At 43.7% G+C, this 17,560-nt stretch overlaps 1 protein-coding gene across 2 annotated transcripts in view; it reads left to right on the forward strand.

Annotated features, from left to right (window-relative positions):
- The window catches only part of egfra (epidermal growth factor receptor a (erythroblastic leukemia viral (v-erb-b) oncogene homolog, avian)), a 275,066-nt gene that overhangs the window by 218,182 nt on the left and 39,324 nt on the right, over positions 1 to 17,560 (forward strand). Inside the window, exons 16-17 of one of the 2 annotated variants that reach the window (XM_059638086.1) lie at positions 1,945 to 1,983; positions 13,572 to 13,713. In XM_059638086.1, coding sequence (XP_059494069.1) covers positions 1,945 to 1,983; positions 13,572 to 13,713 — 181 coding nt within the window. Of the gene's footprint in view, positions 1 to 1,944; positions 1,984 to 2,497; positions 2,795 to 13,571; positions 13,714 to 17,560 lie in introns of those variants that run through there. The other variant, XM_059638089.1, reaches the window with a different exon arrangement.

Raw genomic sequence — 17,560 nt, forward strand, 5'->3', positions numbered from 1 at the left:
GCCCTAAAAGACAGTCTGCTATCACGCAATCAGGCAATGTTGTGTTTGAGTTTTGGAGCCAGTGTGAAGTTCGGTAAATAGGCCATACATCCTAGCAATTGGCTGAGTGAAACAAACAAAATGATCCTTCAATTGTTTGTAATAGGCAGAACACAAACTGTACTTAACCAATCTTTGCTTCTAAAACTCAAAGTAAAACATCTACTGCTAGATCTGATTCTGCAATTGAGAAGAACCTGCTGAAAAACCCTGACTATGCTGAGCGTTAGACTACACCCAAATCTAAGCTGATCAATTGAGCTTATAAAGTGGTTCAGTTATATTACAAGTATCATACATTCTGAGACAAGAACCAGTTCTCTGCAAATCAAAACAATATGTCCAAACTTTGCATTTGTTTTTTAACTACCAGGGAGCTTGGGTACCTGCAGATCACTGTTACTTTCTATGCAGTAACATGTCAGCCAATCAGAGTCAACTTGCCACAGAATCAAATTTCTTTTCCCCAGCATATAAACTGTTGTGATTGTTTGTTTGAAATTTAATATTTTTACTTTAGTCCTGAGGAATGCAAGGTGAAAAGCTTCAGCACCACTTTTCTCTATCCAATAATCTTCAGTTCTGTACGACCAAGAAACTCTTTAAAGTTAAAAATATTCTCTCCTGGTGTGGAAGAACTTTATCTCTCCACACCAGATCCCTGCAAGTTTAATCCCGAGATTGCAATGGGTAATTTGTTAAGAATCATGGTTAAGCATACCCTTTGAGTAGAGTGACACAGCATAGCATTGACAACTATCCCTAAACTAGGTGGTTCGGCTGTTGGAATGATAAAACAGAAAGAAACCATTCTGGCTATTTTGTCCTTGCTAGCTCTCTGTGACAACAATTCACCTTGTCCTACTCCCTTATCTTTTTCCTGCACCCTTGCACCCTATTTCACTTTGTCAATTGACTCTCTCTTCACCACACTCTCAGACCAGACATCTCGAACCAGTCACTGTGTAGAAAATATTGTTCTTCATGCCAGTCTTACTTCTTTTATCATCCATCTTAAAAAGAGAGTCCTCTGGCCTTCAATCCTCCCACCAGTAGAAACAGTTTCTCCCTCCCTAGAAGGAAAAAAAGACCAGTAAAACCTGTGAATAAAGCATAATGGTCCACGTCATCATGCTCATACTGGTCCTCTGTTTTGAAATATACAAATCCATGCTGGCTTTCTTGACATTTAAATGTATCCTTAATACCATTTCTAGGACATTGTCTCACCATGGTTAAATGGACCACTGTAGCTTTTGATCAAAGGTATACATTTGCAATTCTCCAGTGCTCAGATAGTATTCCTGCATCTAAGGAGGATTGGAAAATCCTACCATGGCACTTGGTGTAATTTGAATTCATAGTAAAATAAATCTGGTCCATCAATGACCATGAAATCACTTTTAATTATTGGAAAACGCATCTGGGCTCAGTCCTATCTTTTAGGGAAAGTCATTGCCATCCTTACCTGCTGTGGCCTATATGCGACTCTAGACACAATAATGTTGTTAAATCTTACCTGCTGTCTGGGCATCTATCTTGAACAATAAATGTTCGCCCAGCCAGTGGCAGCCACATTTTGAGAATGAATTTTTTAAAAATTCTCCTTTTGATAAATTATTTGATCTGTTCTGAAATAGCCCTCTTTTTCACATGCAGAACTTTTGATTATTTTTCTTCTTAAATTTTGACCATGTTGTGGAGACTTTCCTAATTACCAGCTTGGATGTGTATAATACAATGAACGAGGTGAATCAACCTCCTTCCTTGTTCTTATGATTCGATGCAGAACTATTGCTACAAAAAAAACTGTCCTTAATTGGTTTTGGTTTTACTGCGGATAAAATGAATGTAATTATTTAAGTGAATTTAATTTAAATAAATTGCATGTGTGTTGCATTACAGATGCAAGGGACCAAGACTTGAGGATTGTGAACCTGTTGGGTAAAGTATTCCAATAAAATTATAATTTCAATAATAACATCTAACTTTGTTGATTACTACTAGTGTTTGACCTCATTTGATAATTGTCACCACTTAATCATTTTAAATATAAAAGCAACAGAAATTTGATAAACAAGCCAACTAATGCACTAGAATGAAACACTGCTGAAAAAAATTGTTGTGATATCTGTTCAGAGGCTGAGCGAATGCTATGGTATGAGAACAGATGCAATCATGAGGTGATTTCATTGCACGTGTAATAATGATATAATCTACATGTTGCAACTAGAAGTAGTTGTGCTGTGTCAGAGATCTGCAGTTAATCCTCTCAGATCTTCAGGCAAGCCTATCCATATGCCATTAATAAAAACTGGAGTTATTCTAAACCAATGATTCAATGAATTGATCATATATGATGTTGCAGGTTAGGAACAGACATGTGCTGTGTTGAATAGTTTTTGCGTCCATTATACTCAAACTGCATTGAGAACTTACACTGTAATTGTGTTAACAGTGATTGCTGACAACGACAGCTGAGAACTTAAGACTTGTGGATAACAAAATTGGAATGTTTATTTGTAACACCATCCAATCATGGCTAGTTAAATTAACTTACAAGAACTTGTATCCACTCATCGGCACAAGCCTCTAGAAACAACTTTCCAACGCCTCCCAGCATGAGATAAACCAAAAGATAACCACCAGTTCATGTGATGGAGAAGGACAAGATGACTACACCCCAGTTCCGGGACAATTGCCACCAAACATGCTTACCCCAACGCTCTTGGAAAAATCATGCTGTCCAGTTCAAAGCTACATTTCTTATGCTCTAACTGAATGTAAAATTCCATCAGTCAGTTGTTGGTAAAATAATACCAAATAAAATTTAGTAGTGAGTCAAACACAATTTATTTAACAAAAGCTTTTGGGAGAAGCAGGGCCCTCAAGGAGGCCTCACCAAACTTCTCAACTGCTACAAACAGTTTCGAGACTTATATACACCTGCTGTCAAGTGCACAGTTCTTCGGGCACATGCGGTTTGCTTGCAGCTTGTCTTTGTGCTGTCAGTCACATACGCAGTTCTCCTGCCGCCAACCTGCCGTCCAAGCCATCGGCAAACTTCATCGTTTACTTACTCCTCCAGGCCCCCCTTGTGGTCAGAGTCATGAGTACTCATGGTCTCTAGACCACTTAAAGCCATACTTTTAGTGTCTCCGTGTCACCCATCAAGGGGCGTTCAGCTGTCTTGTCCGTGTGCACACTTGCACTCGACATAATTCTCGTAGTCAAAATTTTACAGCATGAATTAAAAATGGCTATAACAACACAGCACGAAATTACAATTACAATAAGCATAATGAAAGCATGTAGCAAGTGTGACCCCCATAAGCCACCCCAAAACCAGCCGAGCCAACCGTCCCCTTTCTTGGGGCCTTGCCTGAAGTTATCAAGCTGCTTTTGTATATCGCTAATGACTTGGGAGATGTTATAGGAGTCATCCGTGACATGCCTGATGCATTTGTCCCCGACAGTTGTGCATACTCCGCCCTGCTGGGCTAAGTGGTAATCGGCGGCACACCGGGTCTGCTGTGCATAGAGTCTTAACTCAGCAAGCTCCCGATTTATAGCATCTAGTCCAGTTGCTGGCTGTTTCCCAGGATGGTCAATCCACAGACAAGATAGTTCCTATTTTTGGCATAATGACCCCGGCTGCTCCCCCCAGAGACAGGGCCCCGAAGAACCCGCAGCCATGCGAGGATCCCAGTGTTACTGGGTCCATCCAGTCTGCACAGAGTTCTTCGCTAATGGCTCAGGTCACTATCTTCATACGGGTGTGTCCTCTCTGGGGGCATGGGATGGTAAGCGGTCCTATTATCCCCACTGCAAACAGGACTGGGAGGGTTGGTGCGATGGTTGTGAAAGTCCCATTGAGGAGGAATACAAAGCCACTCTTGGCTCGATAGCATTTGGCCTCCTGATTATTTTTCTGCATGAACTGTTTGTACCACCAGCTCCTTGGCTGGCTGGAGTTTTTTTGCCTGACTCCATCAGTAGGTACGTGTCGAATGGATATGTCCAGGTGGCTGAACTAATGTGTGTCCCGTTGCGCTGTCCACAAATAAACTGTCTACCTGCAGTTATATTTAAACATTCTCGCTCATCACAAGTGCATGTAAACAGACCGTTGTTCACTTGGCAATGCTGGCGGGAGCACTGCGTTTGCCCACAGGAGGTGTCCTTAGGGACTAGAATGTATGCGCATCCCCATCCGTGTCCTGAGAAGCAAAGTGGGTAACTTAGTGGGTTTGAACATGTTGTGCCGCTCTTTCCCCGTGTTCCTGTACAATTGGGGGAGTGTACCCCATTTAAGTTTATCAGTTCGACACATCCCCCTTTTATACCTCGTCAGTATGTACCTGTTTGGCCCCCGCAGGGTGCGTCTGATTTGTCTGCTGTATAAAGGGGGTCCATCCAGGGGCGCTACGCCTCGACTGACTGGGCAAGTGGGGAGCACACAGCCTGATTACCGTGTAGTCGAATGTGGGTCTCGTAAAACAAGTTATCCTCCAGACACAAAACCAGTGTAAATGCATTGAGACAGAGCACTGTGGCAAAGTGCATGACAGAGGATGGCAGATTAATCATTGTCAAGCAACACAAAGTCTTATAACTCTGAGTTAACAAAGTTCCAAAAGCTATACCACCCGCACGCAGCTTCTGCGGTCCCAATCAATTTGCTTGGAGATCTAGTAAAGGGTCACTCTGTGAAGCAAATATATCAGGTAAGATCTTTTAAGTGATGTTCACACATTCTTTAAGTTGGGACCAATGTTTCCAGACACCCTTCCCCCGCATATCTATACAGGCCCAAGTATCTCCACTGATGATAACATCGTAGGGGCCATTCCATTTAGGGGCAAACCCAGATTTACTGGGTAAGGTCTTTACCATAACCTTGCGACCAGCTGGCGGGACAAACCTACAAGTCCCTTTGTTCATCTTGGACTTACTGTCTGTCCCGCATGGCTTCGTGCAAGGATTTGAACTGGGCGCTCAGCTCCAGCACATAGTGTTGTATTCTATCCCAGAGTGGGCCAATGTGGGGAACCCCCCCCCCCCCCCAAATGATAGACACGGGCAGTTGCATTGCTCTGCCGGTCATCAATTCGTATGGGGTTAGTCCGGTTGTAGCTTGTAGTAGCCTTGAGTTCCATTAGTATCGCAGGTAGAACTTCTGTCCATCTTTTACTAGACTCTTGCAGAGCTTTCGCCAGGCAGGTTTTAAGAGTTCTATTCATCTGCTCTACCATGCCCGAACTTTGAGGGTGGTAGGGTATGTGGACTTTCTGTTTAATGCCCATCAGTTGGCATATGGTTTTTATCACCCTTCCAGTGAAATGGGTTCCCTGATCATAGTCAATTTGGAGCAGTACTCCCCATCTGGGGATTACTTCTTCAGCCAAAATTCGAGCTACTGTGTCAGCCAAACAATTGTGGGTCGGATACACCTCTACCCATCTTGTAAACTGGTCAGTGTTTACCAGGCAAAACGTTTTTCCATGGGGTCGGGGAAGTGGGCTGGTAAAATCTATCTGTATGTGTTGCCAGGGCCCCTCTGGGCGCGGCTGGTGTCCTATCCTGATCTTGACAGGCCTGCCCAGGTTGCGCTGGGCACATGTCACACAACGGTGACAGTATTGCGCTATATCACTGCCCATGCCTTTCCACCACCATTCTTTTCCAGTACTGGTAATCATGGTGTCTCGCCTCACATGGACTATGCCATGGTGCAATTGCATGATGGCACGCTGGATGCACTCGGGGGCCAAAACCTTACCATTCAATCTCCAGACACCCTTCTCATTGGGCATGGCCCTCAGTGACTTCCATACAGCGAGTTCTTCTGCAGGGGTATCTGTGTGTAGTTGGGTAATACTACTGGTAGGGCCCACCTCAGCAAATATGGCTGATAAGGGCTGGATATCCTCCATTTCCGAGGTTAAATGGGCTGCATTATCAGCAGCCTGGTTCCCTTTAAAAATATGCCATTCGGGATTTTGGTTGTCAGGTTCCCATTGGTAGGCCTTGACCTTCAGCATTGCAGCTTTCAATGGAAGCTCGCTGGCTTCCAATATTATTTGTCCATGTTTGATTGGGGTGCCTCCTGTGATAACAAAACTCCGTCTTCCCCAAACAGTAATATAATCATGCAAAATTCCAAACGCATATTTACTGTCAGTGTAAATATTGACCCCTTTCCCTTTTGTCTCCACGTAGGCCTGGGTCAGGGCAACTAGCTCTACCACCTGGGCTAATAAACCTCCTTCAATCCTCCTTGCCTGAACTACTCGTAAGTCAGAGTTAACTACTGCCCATCCTGTTTGTGGCGACCCACAGACTTTTTTCCGGGAACGCCCCCACCGTCCACAAGCAGGATCTCGTCTGATGCCTCCAGGGGCACATCTTTTATTCTACCTACATCTACCTCGGTGTCGATATTCCCACAATCGTGTGGCTCACCCTCTCCTAACATACCTTCTGCTGGGTTATTTTGGGTGTCCTGCAAAATGGTTATGGATTTGGTAGGAGGCAAAAGGACAGCTTCCCATTTTGCCCTTCTCATGTTAGAGATGGAGCATAGTTTTCCCAGAGTTAACATCTCCACCAATGTATGTTGGGTATGTAAAACAATATTTCCTGTCATTACTAAGGGTTCACTCACTCTGACAGCCCCACGTGGCACAGTCCAAGACTGCTATACATCTGGGTAAACCATTCACCACCGGCCCTTCTGCAGTAGGATAGTAGCCTATTGACCGCTGTCTATCTCCATGGGTCTGGATCACCACTGCTGAGTAAAATCCTCCCTCATTATTAAAATGAATGTTGACGTTTTTACCAGCATCAGGTAGTCCCAGTCCTGGGGCTGATATTAATTCCGCTTTTAGTTTTGTATAAGCTTCATCTTGTTCAGACCCCCAATCCACAGGGTCCATGGCCAGTTTCCCCACTTTTAGTGGTTATTATATTGGTTCTACCAATTTGGCAAACTCAGGGATAAAATTCCTGCAATAATTAAACAAGCCTAAAATTTTCCTCACACCACAGACTGTCACGGGTCGTGGCATTTGTTGTTTAGCTGTTTTCCTACCCACAGGCTTTTCTTTCGTGCCTTGGGAGATCAAAAGTCCCAGGTACAGGACCTTAGTTTTCCCTACTTGGGTCTTTTTCAGACTCGCTTTAAGACCCTTGTCCTCCAAGTGTTTCAGAACCAAGTATAGTGCCTATTGATGGCCAGGTTTGGATTCTGAGAGCAATAAGATTCATCAACATATTGAAGTATCGTGCTGCCGTGGGTATATTTCTCATTACCTCATAAAAGATAGCCGGCTGTTACGGAATCCTTGGGGAAGTCGGGTCCACGTGTACTGTTTGTCACCGATGGTAAATGCGAATTTATCTTGGGAATTGCGATGAAGTGGGATGGACCAGAATCCATTGGCAATGTCCAGTACAGTAAAGATTTTGTGGGTCAGGAAGAGCCCGTTCAATATTGTGGATGGGCTGGCCACGATGGGGTGCAATTTCGATGTGACTTTATTTAGGGCTCTGTAGTCAATTGTGAGTCGGTACATACCGTCCGGTTTGCTCACTGGCCAGGTAGGGGAGTTGGTGGTACTCGTAGTTTCTCGGAGAATTCCCCTTTCCACTAGCCCTTCAACGATTTCCACAACTGCCCACTTAGCCTCCAGTTTGATGGGATACTGACGGTGTGGTTTATGTTCTGGACCTTCTACTACTAAGGGGTCGCTTTTAATTAGCCCGGAATCTAGTTGGGTTTCTGCCCATACCCCTGGGGCAGAGGTACAAATGGCACCAACCCATTGCCCTCCAATTGCCAACCACATCCAGTGGCAGATGCGGCTTGGACGATTTCCAAATGGCTTGCATAGGCTCCCATTTTCTCCTTCCTCCCATCGGGACGGGGACAATTTAATTTGCCTTTCCCGCAATCGATTAGTACTTTGTACTCTTTCATCAAATCATTTCCCACAATAGTTCCTTCATTACTTTTACACACATAAAATCGCATCAGTATGTACAAGTTATAAATTTCTACCAAAGTGGTTTCGCTCAAGTACGCAGGGGTCTTTTGCCCGCTAATGCCTTTTACATCAATCATTTTGTTGGTTGTGGGCAGGGTTAGGTCAGTGATGAGTATGGAGGCTCCACCAGCATCTCACATTGTCTGCCCCCTACTAGTGCAGACACGTAAATCCGACCTTCCTTATTACCCGAGCCTATGGGGGCTGCCGGATGTCAGTCCATTTCCTTTTTAGGAATGGCAGTTGTTGGCTTGCCATGTTTTACCCAACAGCGGCTCTCTAAGTGGCCCTGTTTGCGACCATATTGTCAGATGCTCCCAGGCCTCCCTTTGTTCTGTCTGGCGGTTCTACATTCTCCAGCATAGTGACCTTTCTGACCAAAGTAATGACAAGTGACTTTCGATTTTATCTTTGTTGCAGCACCCACATTTTCCTGTCTGATACGGACAGTGGGTTTTCCTCCCATCCCTTCCATTATCCCAGGTGCCCATTCTACCAATTCATCATAATCTCTTGTGGCAATTGCACCCATTTTCAGAATCATCTGGTGGCCGGGAGATAACCCATCTTTGAAAGCCTGTATAAAAGCCCTATCCATAATGACTAGTCTGTGGCATCCCTGAATATTCTTGGTGTACCTTAAACAATCATTTTCCATCCTCAGAAGCCCCTTCTCCCTTCTGTTGTTTTGTGTTTGTGATCTTGGACCAATTAGTAGGGGCATTCCCCAGGGCCCTTTGGACTTTAGCTTTGAAGCGATTGAAGGGTTCCTCCTGTGCCTCTCTCTCTGCTGTTAATCTCTATGGCATACGTCCACCGTCCGCCTCGGTAATCATGTCTGGCCTGGTCTTCAGCATTAGCCTGACCAGAACCATCCCCCATCAATCGCCACTTATCTTGTGGACATGCTGCCCAAACGAGTTGATGTATATCTTGTAAGTGTAGTTAGTGTCCCACCCAGATGGTGTCTAATTCTACCCAAAACTTAGCATTTGCGCTTCTGGGTTGTAATCTTCCCAGGGACACCAAGATCTGCTGCCTTTCTCTGAGTGTAAAAGGGTGATACCTCCCATCAGGGTTTGCCAGGGTCCTGCCCCGGGTTACCGGGGTGAGGTTTGCTTCCTCACTTAGACTCCTTTCTGGAGCGTTAGGGACAGTATGGGGGCAAAGGCCCCCACTGGCCTTCAGCTAAAACCTGGTTCCTTTTTTCTAGTTTTCTATTTTGTGATTCTAGGATCCTCTTTTCCTCTGTCCACCTTTCGGTGGACTCTAATGTTTCTCTTATAAGGCCGGCCAATTGATGTATTGAAAGAATTGCAGTTTTCTTAGTCCTAAGAGCCAATTTCACTGTTGTTCCAGGGCCTGTGACGGATCCCATCCCTCTTTTTTCATCTGCTTAATGAGTGAATGGCTATCTGTCATATATTGATCGATGAGAGACCCGGGGGACCCCAATGACCTTTTTCCGCCATAATAAGTAATAGATTTATACTCACGATCTTGCTCCGATCTCTTGACCGACCGTGTTACCCACTGGCCACACCTTGCCTGGGGTCTGCCGATCTATCAGCTGCTCTTACTCGTCTGGTCACCTATTCGTCTGGTACCAGTAGCGTCTCAGCCGGGATCGATTCTGTTCGAGTCTGGTGATACCTAGACTGGGAGTGATCTAGTCCCATATTCTGCTAGCCCGTGGTGGTTCCACACATCACATCCTTGTCTTCCGCTTGAGCATTACACTCCAGGTACATATTCCCCAGTCTCCACACGCATGGAAAGGCCCTGAACCGATTCAGGAAGCGTGTTAGAGATGAGAATTTCCCACCCGATTTGCTCAAATCAAATGGCAGCCAGTCACACATTCACTCTCAGCAGCAGATTATTGTAACCTGTAGTTTGACTCACTCAACTTTGTGCTCGGTATCCTGTCCTGACGTCCGGGCCGTGGCCATGCTGTCTGGATCCTGCCGACCACGCCAATTTGTTGAAGGTAAAATAATACCAAATATAATTCAGTAGAGACTCAAATACAATTTATTTAACAAAAGCTTTTGGAAGAAGCAGGGACCTCAAAGGAGCCTCACCTAACTTCTCAACTGTTACAGACAGTTTCGAGACTTATATACACCCGCTGTCACGTGCACAGTTCTTCGGGCACCTGCGGTTTGCTCGCAGCTTGTCTTCGTGCTGTCAGTCATGCACACAGTTCTCCTGCTGCCGACCTGCCGTCCGAGTCGTCCAAGCCATCGGCAAACTTCTTTGTTTACTTACTCCTTCAAGTCGTAGCTGGAAGATCTTTTACCATGAGATCATAATCGTATTATCATACGTCAGAATCTCCAGAGAACAGTGATTGTCAGCAGAGTATTTGAAATTTCAATAACTGACTGAAAGAATCACATAACAAAAGAGGGTCCCCCTAGTCCTCACGTACCACCCCACCAACCTCCGGATCCAAAGCATCATCCTCCGACACTTCCGCCATCTACAATCTGACCCCACCACTAAAGACATATTTCCATCCCTGCCCTTGTCTGCTTTCCGGAGAGACCACTCTCTCCGTGACTCCCTTGTCCGCTCCGCACTCCTCTCCAACCTCACCATACCCAGCACTTTCCCCTCCAACCGCAGGAAGTGCTACACTTGCCTCTACACCTCCCCTCTCACCTCCATCCCAGGCCCCAAAAAGACTTTCCACATCAAGCAGATGTTCACCTGTGCATCCACCAATGTGGTGTACTGCATCTGCTGCACCCGTTGTGGCCTCCTCTACATCAGGGCAACCAAGCGGAGGCTTGGGGACTGCTTTGCAGAACGCCTCTGCTCGGTTTGCAATAAACAACTACACGTCCCAGTAGCAAACCACTTCAACTCCCCCTCCCATTTCTTAGACAACATGTCCATCCTGGGCCTCCTGCAGTGCCATAATGATGCTACCGGAAGGTAGCAGGAACAGCAACTCATATTCCGCCTGGGAACCCTGCAGCCCAATGGTATCAATGTGGATTTCACAAACATCAAAATCTCCTCTCCCCCTACTGCATCCCAAAACCAGCCCAGCTCGTCCCCACTTCCCTAACCTGTTCTTCTTCTCATCTATACCCTCCTCCCACCTCAAGCCGCACCTCCATTTCCTATCTACTAACCTCATCCTGCCCCCTTGACCAGTCTGTCCTCCCCGGACTGACCTATCCCCTCCCTACCTCCCCACCTACACTCACCTCTACAGGCTCCATCCCCGCCTCTTTAACTTGTCTGCCTCCTCTCTCCTATCTTCTCCTCTGTCCATCTTCAATCCACCTCTCCCCTCTCCCTATTTATTTCAGAACCCTCTCGCACCCCCCCCCCCCCCGCCATTTCTGATGAAGGGTCTAGGCCCAAAACGTCAGCTTTTGTGCTCCTAAGATGCTGCTTGGCCTGCTGTATTCATCCAGCTCTACACTTTGTTACCTTGGATTCTCCAGCATCTGCAGTTCCATTTATCTCTGATACAAGATTTCAACTTATGTCTTATTGTAACAAACAATCTAAACACAATTAATCTCTATTTTGAAAGTGATTACTACTCAATCACAGAAGAGATATTTCCTCTTCATCTTTTCAACACAGCAAAAAGTCCGTGCCATATTCATCAGAATAGATTTTCACAAGACCCAGTAAACATCAGTCCAGTTACCAGTCAGTTCCCTTCTTCCTGTTCTGCATGAGCCAAAAACATCAGAACATCAAAATTCGCTTTTCTCAATTTTCAGAGATATTCTGAACTAACATCAGCAGTAAGGCCCACTCCAATCATTCTTACTCCCTATCCTGCTGACTATTCTAGGATGAATCTCTTGAACTCCTTGTTCTCGTGGGTTATGCCTCTTTAACCAGAAGTCATCTTTCCTCCTCCATTTCTGCTTGGTAACACATAGAAAATTTGTAGCTTTATTCTCTTTGCAGACCTCACCAATTCCAGTCATTTGCCTCTCTTTGAGATTCTGTCTGAAATTTTGGATTCTGAAAGTCTATCCACTGTCAGGTCAACAGCTCCTTGTTTTCAGATGTGAACATTTCACATTTTACTCCAAATAGGTCTCACCAGGGCTTCCTATCCCCATAGTAACTAAGCCACCATGTTTGTTGACGTGCAGAAATTGTAAAAGATTGTGTGACCCTCTTTACCATGTTACCTTCAGTAAAAGGTAACAAAACATAACCAACATTCATGAAACAAGTCTAAAATAATCTGTTCCTTGATTGTGTATGATTGTGCATTCAAGAAAGTAATGTCCTCAGAAACTGACCCAAATAGCTTCTATGAATTGATCCTCCAGGCTACCCTTGCCAATTTAATTCATCCAAGCTATATGAAGCTTAACAAAATCACCCACAATTATTGCAGTATCTTCCCCATAGACCCCTATTATTTCTTGATTTGCAGTTGAATCAGGGGAGCCTATAAACTTCTCCCAAGAGTGACTTATTTCCTTTGCTGTTTTTAATTTCCACCTAACTAGTTCAACCATTGTACTTGATCCTTTGAACTAGCAATTTAAATCAATGATCATTGGTCATTAAAATCATCAATATGTTCATAGAAGTGTAGGTACTTCAACAAAAGGAGAAATTATTGGAGTTCTGAGTGCACAGCAAATACATAGGCACCACAACAGTAATAAATTCAGAGTCATGTGCACGAACAAATTCATGATTTAAGCAACATAAGAGCAAAACAGCTGGAAGCGGAGGAATTGGGTCACTATGATGTGGAAGGCCTGAACTCACGCAACAGGTTTCAGGTATCCTGTCTGTTGACTGTCAAATCCAAAACAATAGATTTAAATACCCCAATAATGGAGGCTAATACCCAACAAAGGAGAGAAGACAAACTTTCGCTGTTACTGGGAAGCTGTGAAATGTGTGCCACTGAGTATTTAAAGTCTATAATTGCATTGTAACAAGTAATCATTTCTTACACATGTAAATGTTCACTTATCATTTGACCATCATGTTGCCAGAACTTTCTCACAAAAATTCAAGGCAATAAGAAGTGCACGTATTCGATCCTTTTAATAATTTGTAGACAAATCTGTCCCAATCAGGAATACCATTTCACTTTGCTAAAAGTCTATTCAGTTAACCTATTTCCAGATATTCACAATAGGTAATTACCACATGCAGATCAGGAAAACGTTATACTTTATGTTGAGTAGATCAGACAGTTAAATTATGACTTGGTTTGATGCACTATTAAAGACAGAAAAGTAAAAAGATTATTCCATTTTTATTTGAAAAATCTACGGCAATGGAATAACACTAAAACTTTCAATGAGTTAAAGTGCACATATGCAGTTTACTATTAGAACTTAGGCACATTATTTATAAATGTAATTATGTTTGAAATGACTAACGTGAAGGATACAGTTTCAATTCAGAGATACTGTGAGGTATTACATTAGGGGAAAACATCACTGACAAATTCTCTTCCTGCTCCAGGTCTCGTATTCCATCCATTGCTGCTGGAATTGTCAGTGGCCTTCTTGGGTTGGTCATGGTGGCCTTATTGATTGCGATATGCATGAGGAGAAGACATGTCAGAAAGAAGCGTACCTTGCGACGTTTGTTGCAGGAGCGAGAGGTAACGAACTGTAAGAGTTATATTTTCCAAAAGCTGAATCCTAAAGAGATGATGATACAGTGCATGTTGAAATAAGTCTCTGCATTTGGCAGTTTTCCTCAGGATTTTGGTAATCTACATGTATGTAACTCGCAACTCAGAAGTCAAATTCCATCATGGCTATTTGTGAAATTGTGGATATGAACAAAAAATGTTGATGCCTTGTGAATTAACACCAGAACACATCATAGCAAATACATAGGCACCACAACATTAATACTTCTGAATTATAATCAGAAATATAATCAGAATCCCCAAGCTCTTCAGGCATGGGAACCCATAACCCCCAAGTGATTCTGCCTCTGTGTGACTCCACTCCCTATATTGTATGGTTAACTCTAAATGGCCTTATGACAAAAAATTTAAAAAAACAGATTAGCAGTAGTTTCCTCAATAAGGATCTCATAGAATGCTTTTGATAGAGTTTCTCAAGGAAGTAAGTGCTGGAACAGACCAGAGAGAATGCTGTACTAGACTTGGTATTGTGTGAAGTTATAAGATTAATTTATAAACTTAGAGTGAAAGGACCTCTAGGTAGCAGTGAACATTAAATGATTGAATTTTACATTCAGTTTGAGAGGGAGAAGAGTGGTCTAAGGCTAGTATTTTATTTTTAAATAAGGTAAATTATGCGGGCTAGATGAAGTGAACTGGGCTGTCAGGCTAGGAAAGTGGTGGCAGTCATTTGAAAGAATATTTCAGAACACTCAGAATAAATATATTCCTGCTCGAAAGAGAAATTCTACATGAGGGCCTGTCATCTCTGATTAAAGTTGTTAAGGAAAGCATCAAACTTATTCTTTATCCTTCTAATTGTGTAAAGCTGAGTGACAGGTCAAATGACTGGCTAGAATATAAAGAACAGCAAAGAATGACGAAATAAAAACCAGAAGAACTGTGGATGCTGTAAATTAGAAACACAAACAGAAATTGCTGGAAAAGCTCAGCAGGTCTGGCAGCGTCCATGGAGAGAAATTAGAGTTAATGCTTTGGTTCAGTTCTGAGGAAGGGTCACTGGACCCAAAACGTTAACTCTGATTTCTCTCCACAGATGCTGCCAGATCTGCTGATCTTTTCCAGCAATTTCTATTTTTGTTTTATAGAATGACTAAAAGTTTAATGGAGACAAGTAAATTAGAACATGTGAGAAAACTAGCTAGAAACGTTTTTAAAAAAGCAAAAGTTTGTATAGGTATCTAAAAAAATAAAAAAATTAGTAAAGTATTGCTTCATGAGAGTGCGAATGGGGTGTTAATACACAATAAAGAAATAGAGAATGTAATGAGTAAATATTTTGCTTCTGTCTAGTAGAGGATATAAAAACATCCCAGAAATCCCAATGAAACAAGAGGTTAAAAAAAAGATGGGAAATCATGTCTGACTAACTTGGTTTTTGAAGAGGTGACAAAGATTGATGAAGACAGCGCAGTAGACCTTGTCTGCGTGGGCTTCAGCAAAGTGTTCGACAAGGTTCTGCATGGTAGACCAATTGGTAAAGTTAGAATGCATGGGATCCAGGGGGATCCAGCCGATTGGATACAGATTGCCTTGAAGACAGGAGATAGAGGCTAGTTTTTCAGACTAGGGGCCTGTGACCAGCAGTGTGCCACAAGGATTTGTGTGATGTCCACTGCTTTTTGTCACTCACGTACATGATTTGGATGTGAATAAGGAGGCATTGTTAGTAAGTTAGTTAGTAAAATAGGTGGTGCAGTGGACTGTGAAGAAGCTTGTTTCAGAGTACAAAAGGACCATGATAAAATGGACCTTTGGGCCAAGGTGTGGCAAATGGAGTTTAATTCAGATAAATGTGAGATGTTGCATTTTAGTAAGGCAAACCAGGCCAGGACTTATACAGTTATTGGTAGGGCCCTGGGCAGTGTTGCCAAACAAGGAGAACTAGGGGTACAGGTTCATAGTTCCTTGAAAGTAGAATCACAGGTAGACGGGGTGGTGAAGGAGGTGTTTGACATGCTTGTCTTCTTAGGTCAGAGCGTTGAGTATAGGAATTGGGACGTCATGTTTCAACTATACGGGACATTGGTAAGGCCATTTTCAGAATACTGCATACAATTCTGGCAGCCTTCCATAGGAAGGATGATGTTAAACTTGAAAGGGTTCCGAAAAAAATTACCAGGATGTTATCGGATCTAGGGTGTTTGAGTTAAAGGGAAAGACTGAAACGTCTGGGGAATTTTTCACCTGGAACATTGGGGGTGGAGCTGTGACCTTATAGAAGTTAATAAAATCATGTGGGGCATGGATAGGGTGAATAGCCAAGGCCCTTTTCCTGGGGTGGTGTTGTCCAAAACTAGAGGGCACAGGTGTAAGGTGAGAGGGGAAAAATTTAAAAGAGGACCCAAGGGTAATTTTTTTTTCACACAGCGGGTGATGCAAGTATTGAATGAGATGCTAGAGGAAGAGGTTGAGGCTACTGGATGGGTATATGAATAGGAAAGATTTAAAAGGATATGGTCCAAATGCTGGCAAATGGCACTAGGTCAGATTGGGATGTATGGGCAGCATGGAAGAGGTGGACCAAACGGTCTGATTCCATGCTAAAAAGGTCACATTAGACTGGAAGGAAGCAAATATTCAAGAAGTGAGGGAGGAAGAAACAAGCAAGCTACAAGTCAGTAATCTTGGCTCCTAACATGGAGACTCAACCGATAAGGAGTTTATAACTGGGCACATGGAAAATCTCAAGGTAATCAGGAAGAGGTAACATGGTTTTGTGAAGGGAAATTGTGCTTAACCAAATTATTGGGATTTTTATGAAGCAGTAACATGTACTGTGGATCGGGGGGTCAGGGTTCTTGGATTTCCAGAAGATACTTGACAACATTCCACATAAGAGGCCTTTTTGCAAAGTTAGAGCTCATCGTGCAGGTGGTAATATACTTGGATGGATAGAAGATTAGCAAGCTGACAGAAAACAGTTTTCATAAATGGGCCATTTTTCAGTTTGGCAGCACCGGGCAGATGACATCCTGTGGGGTCCTGTCTTGGGCACCAATATTTTACAATTTATATCAATCATTGGATGAAGGGTAATCTTCTTGACCCTATTCCTGACCTGTCTGAAATGTTGCAATTGGTGAGAGATGTGTGGGAGCTCATGATGGGCATTTCATGACCATTTGAAGGCCTCATTCTGCACCAGCTGGTATTTTACCTTATTTGGGTAGGAGGTGAGAGGCCCACACCTTAGGTGTGTGGACTGGTGTTTGGTTGGTGTTGGGATACTGCATGTCTGGGTCCCATGAACCCATTGGAGACTCTTCCCCCTAAGATCACGCCCTCATTAACCCTTCAATCTTGTTTCCAGCACGGTAAAACACTCTTGCCTGTTGAATCTAATTGCTTTTACTACCCTTTGACGGATATTTAATCAAGTGAAAGGGGGAGAAGTCCCTCTCTGCTATTCAATGCACTTTTAAATCCACGTCTTTGTTCAAAGGCATACAGTGCCTGGAGAAGGGACAGCCTTCCATCCCTTCAGGCGTCTCTTCCACACCCCCATTCCACCCTCTCCTGCTCAGCAACCCCCCTCCACATGATTATCCTCCTGCCCTCACCGAATTGTGACCTGTGTCCCTCATCAATCTCAGGCCTCTGGAGGGTGCATTGTCAGCACCAGCCTCCACTATCCCAATGATACTTACAGGCAACAGAGAGCTGCTGTCCTCTGATTGGCCACCAACTCTCCAGGGATGGGATTTCCACAGGCCAGCCAAACTTTACTCGCATGGCGAGACCCCTGCCTGCACTTGATCGAATATTAACAGTGGGCTGAGGCTCTTAAGTG

The sequence above is a fragment of the Stegostoma tigrinum genome, chromosome 2 (genome assembly GCF_030684315.1).
Source record: "Stegostoma tigrinum isolate sSteTig4 chromosome 2, sSteTig4.hap1, whole genome shotgun sequence".
NCBI lineage: Eukaryota > Metazoa > Chordata > Chondrichthyes > Orectolobiformes > Stegostomatidae > Stegostoma > Stegostoma tigrinum.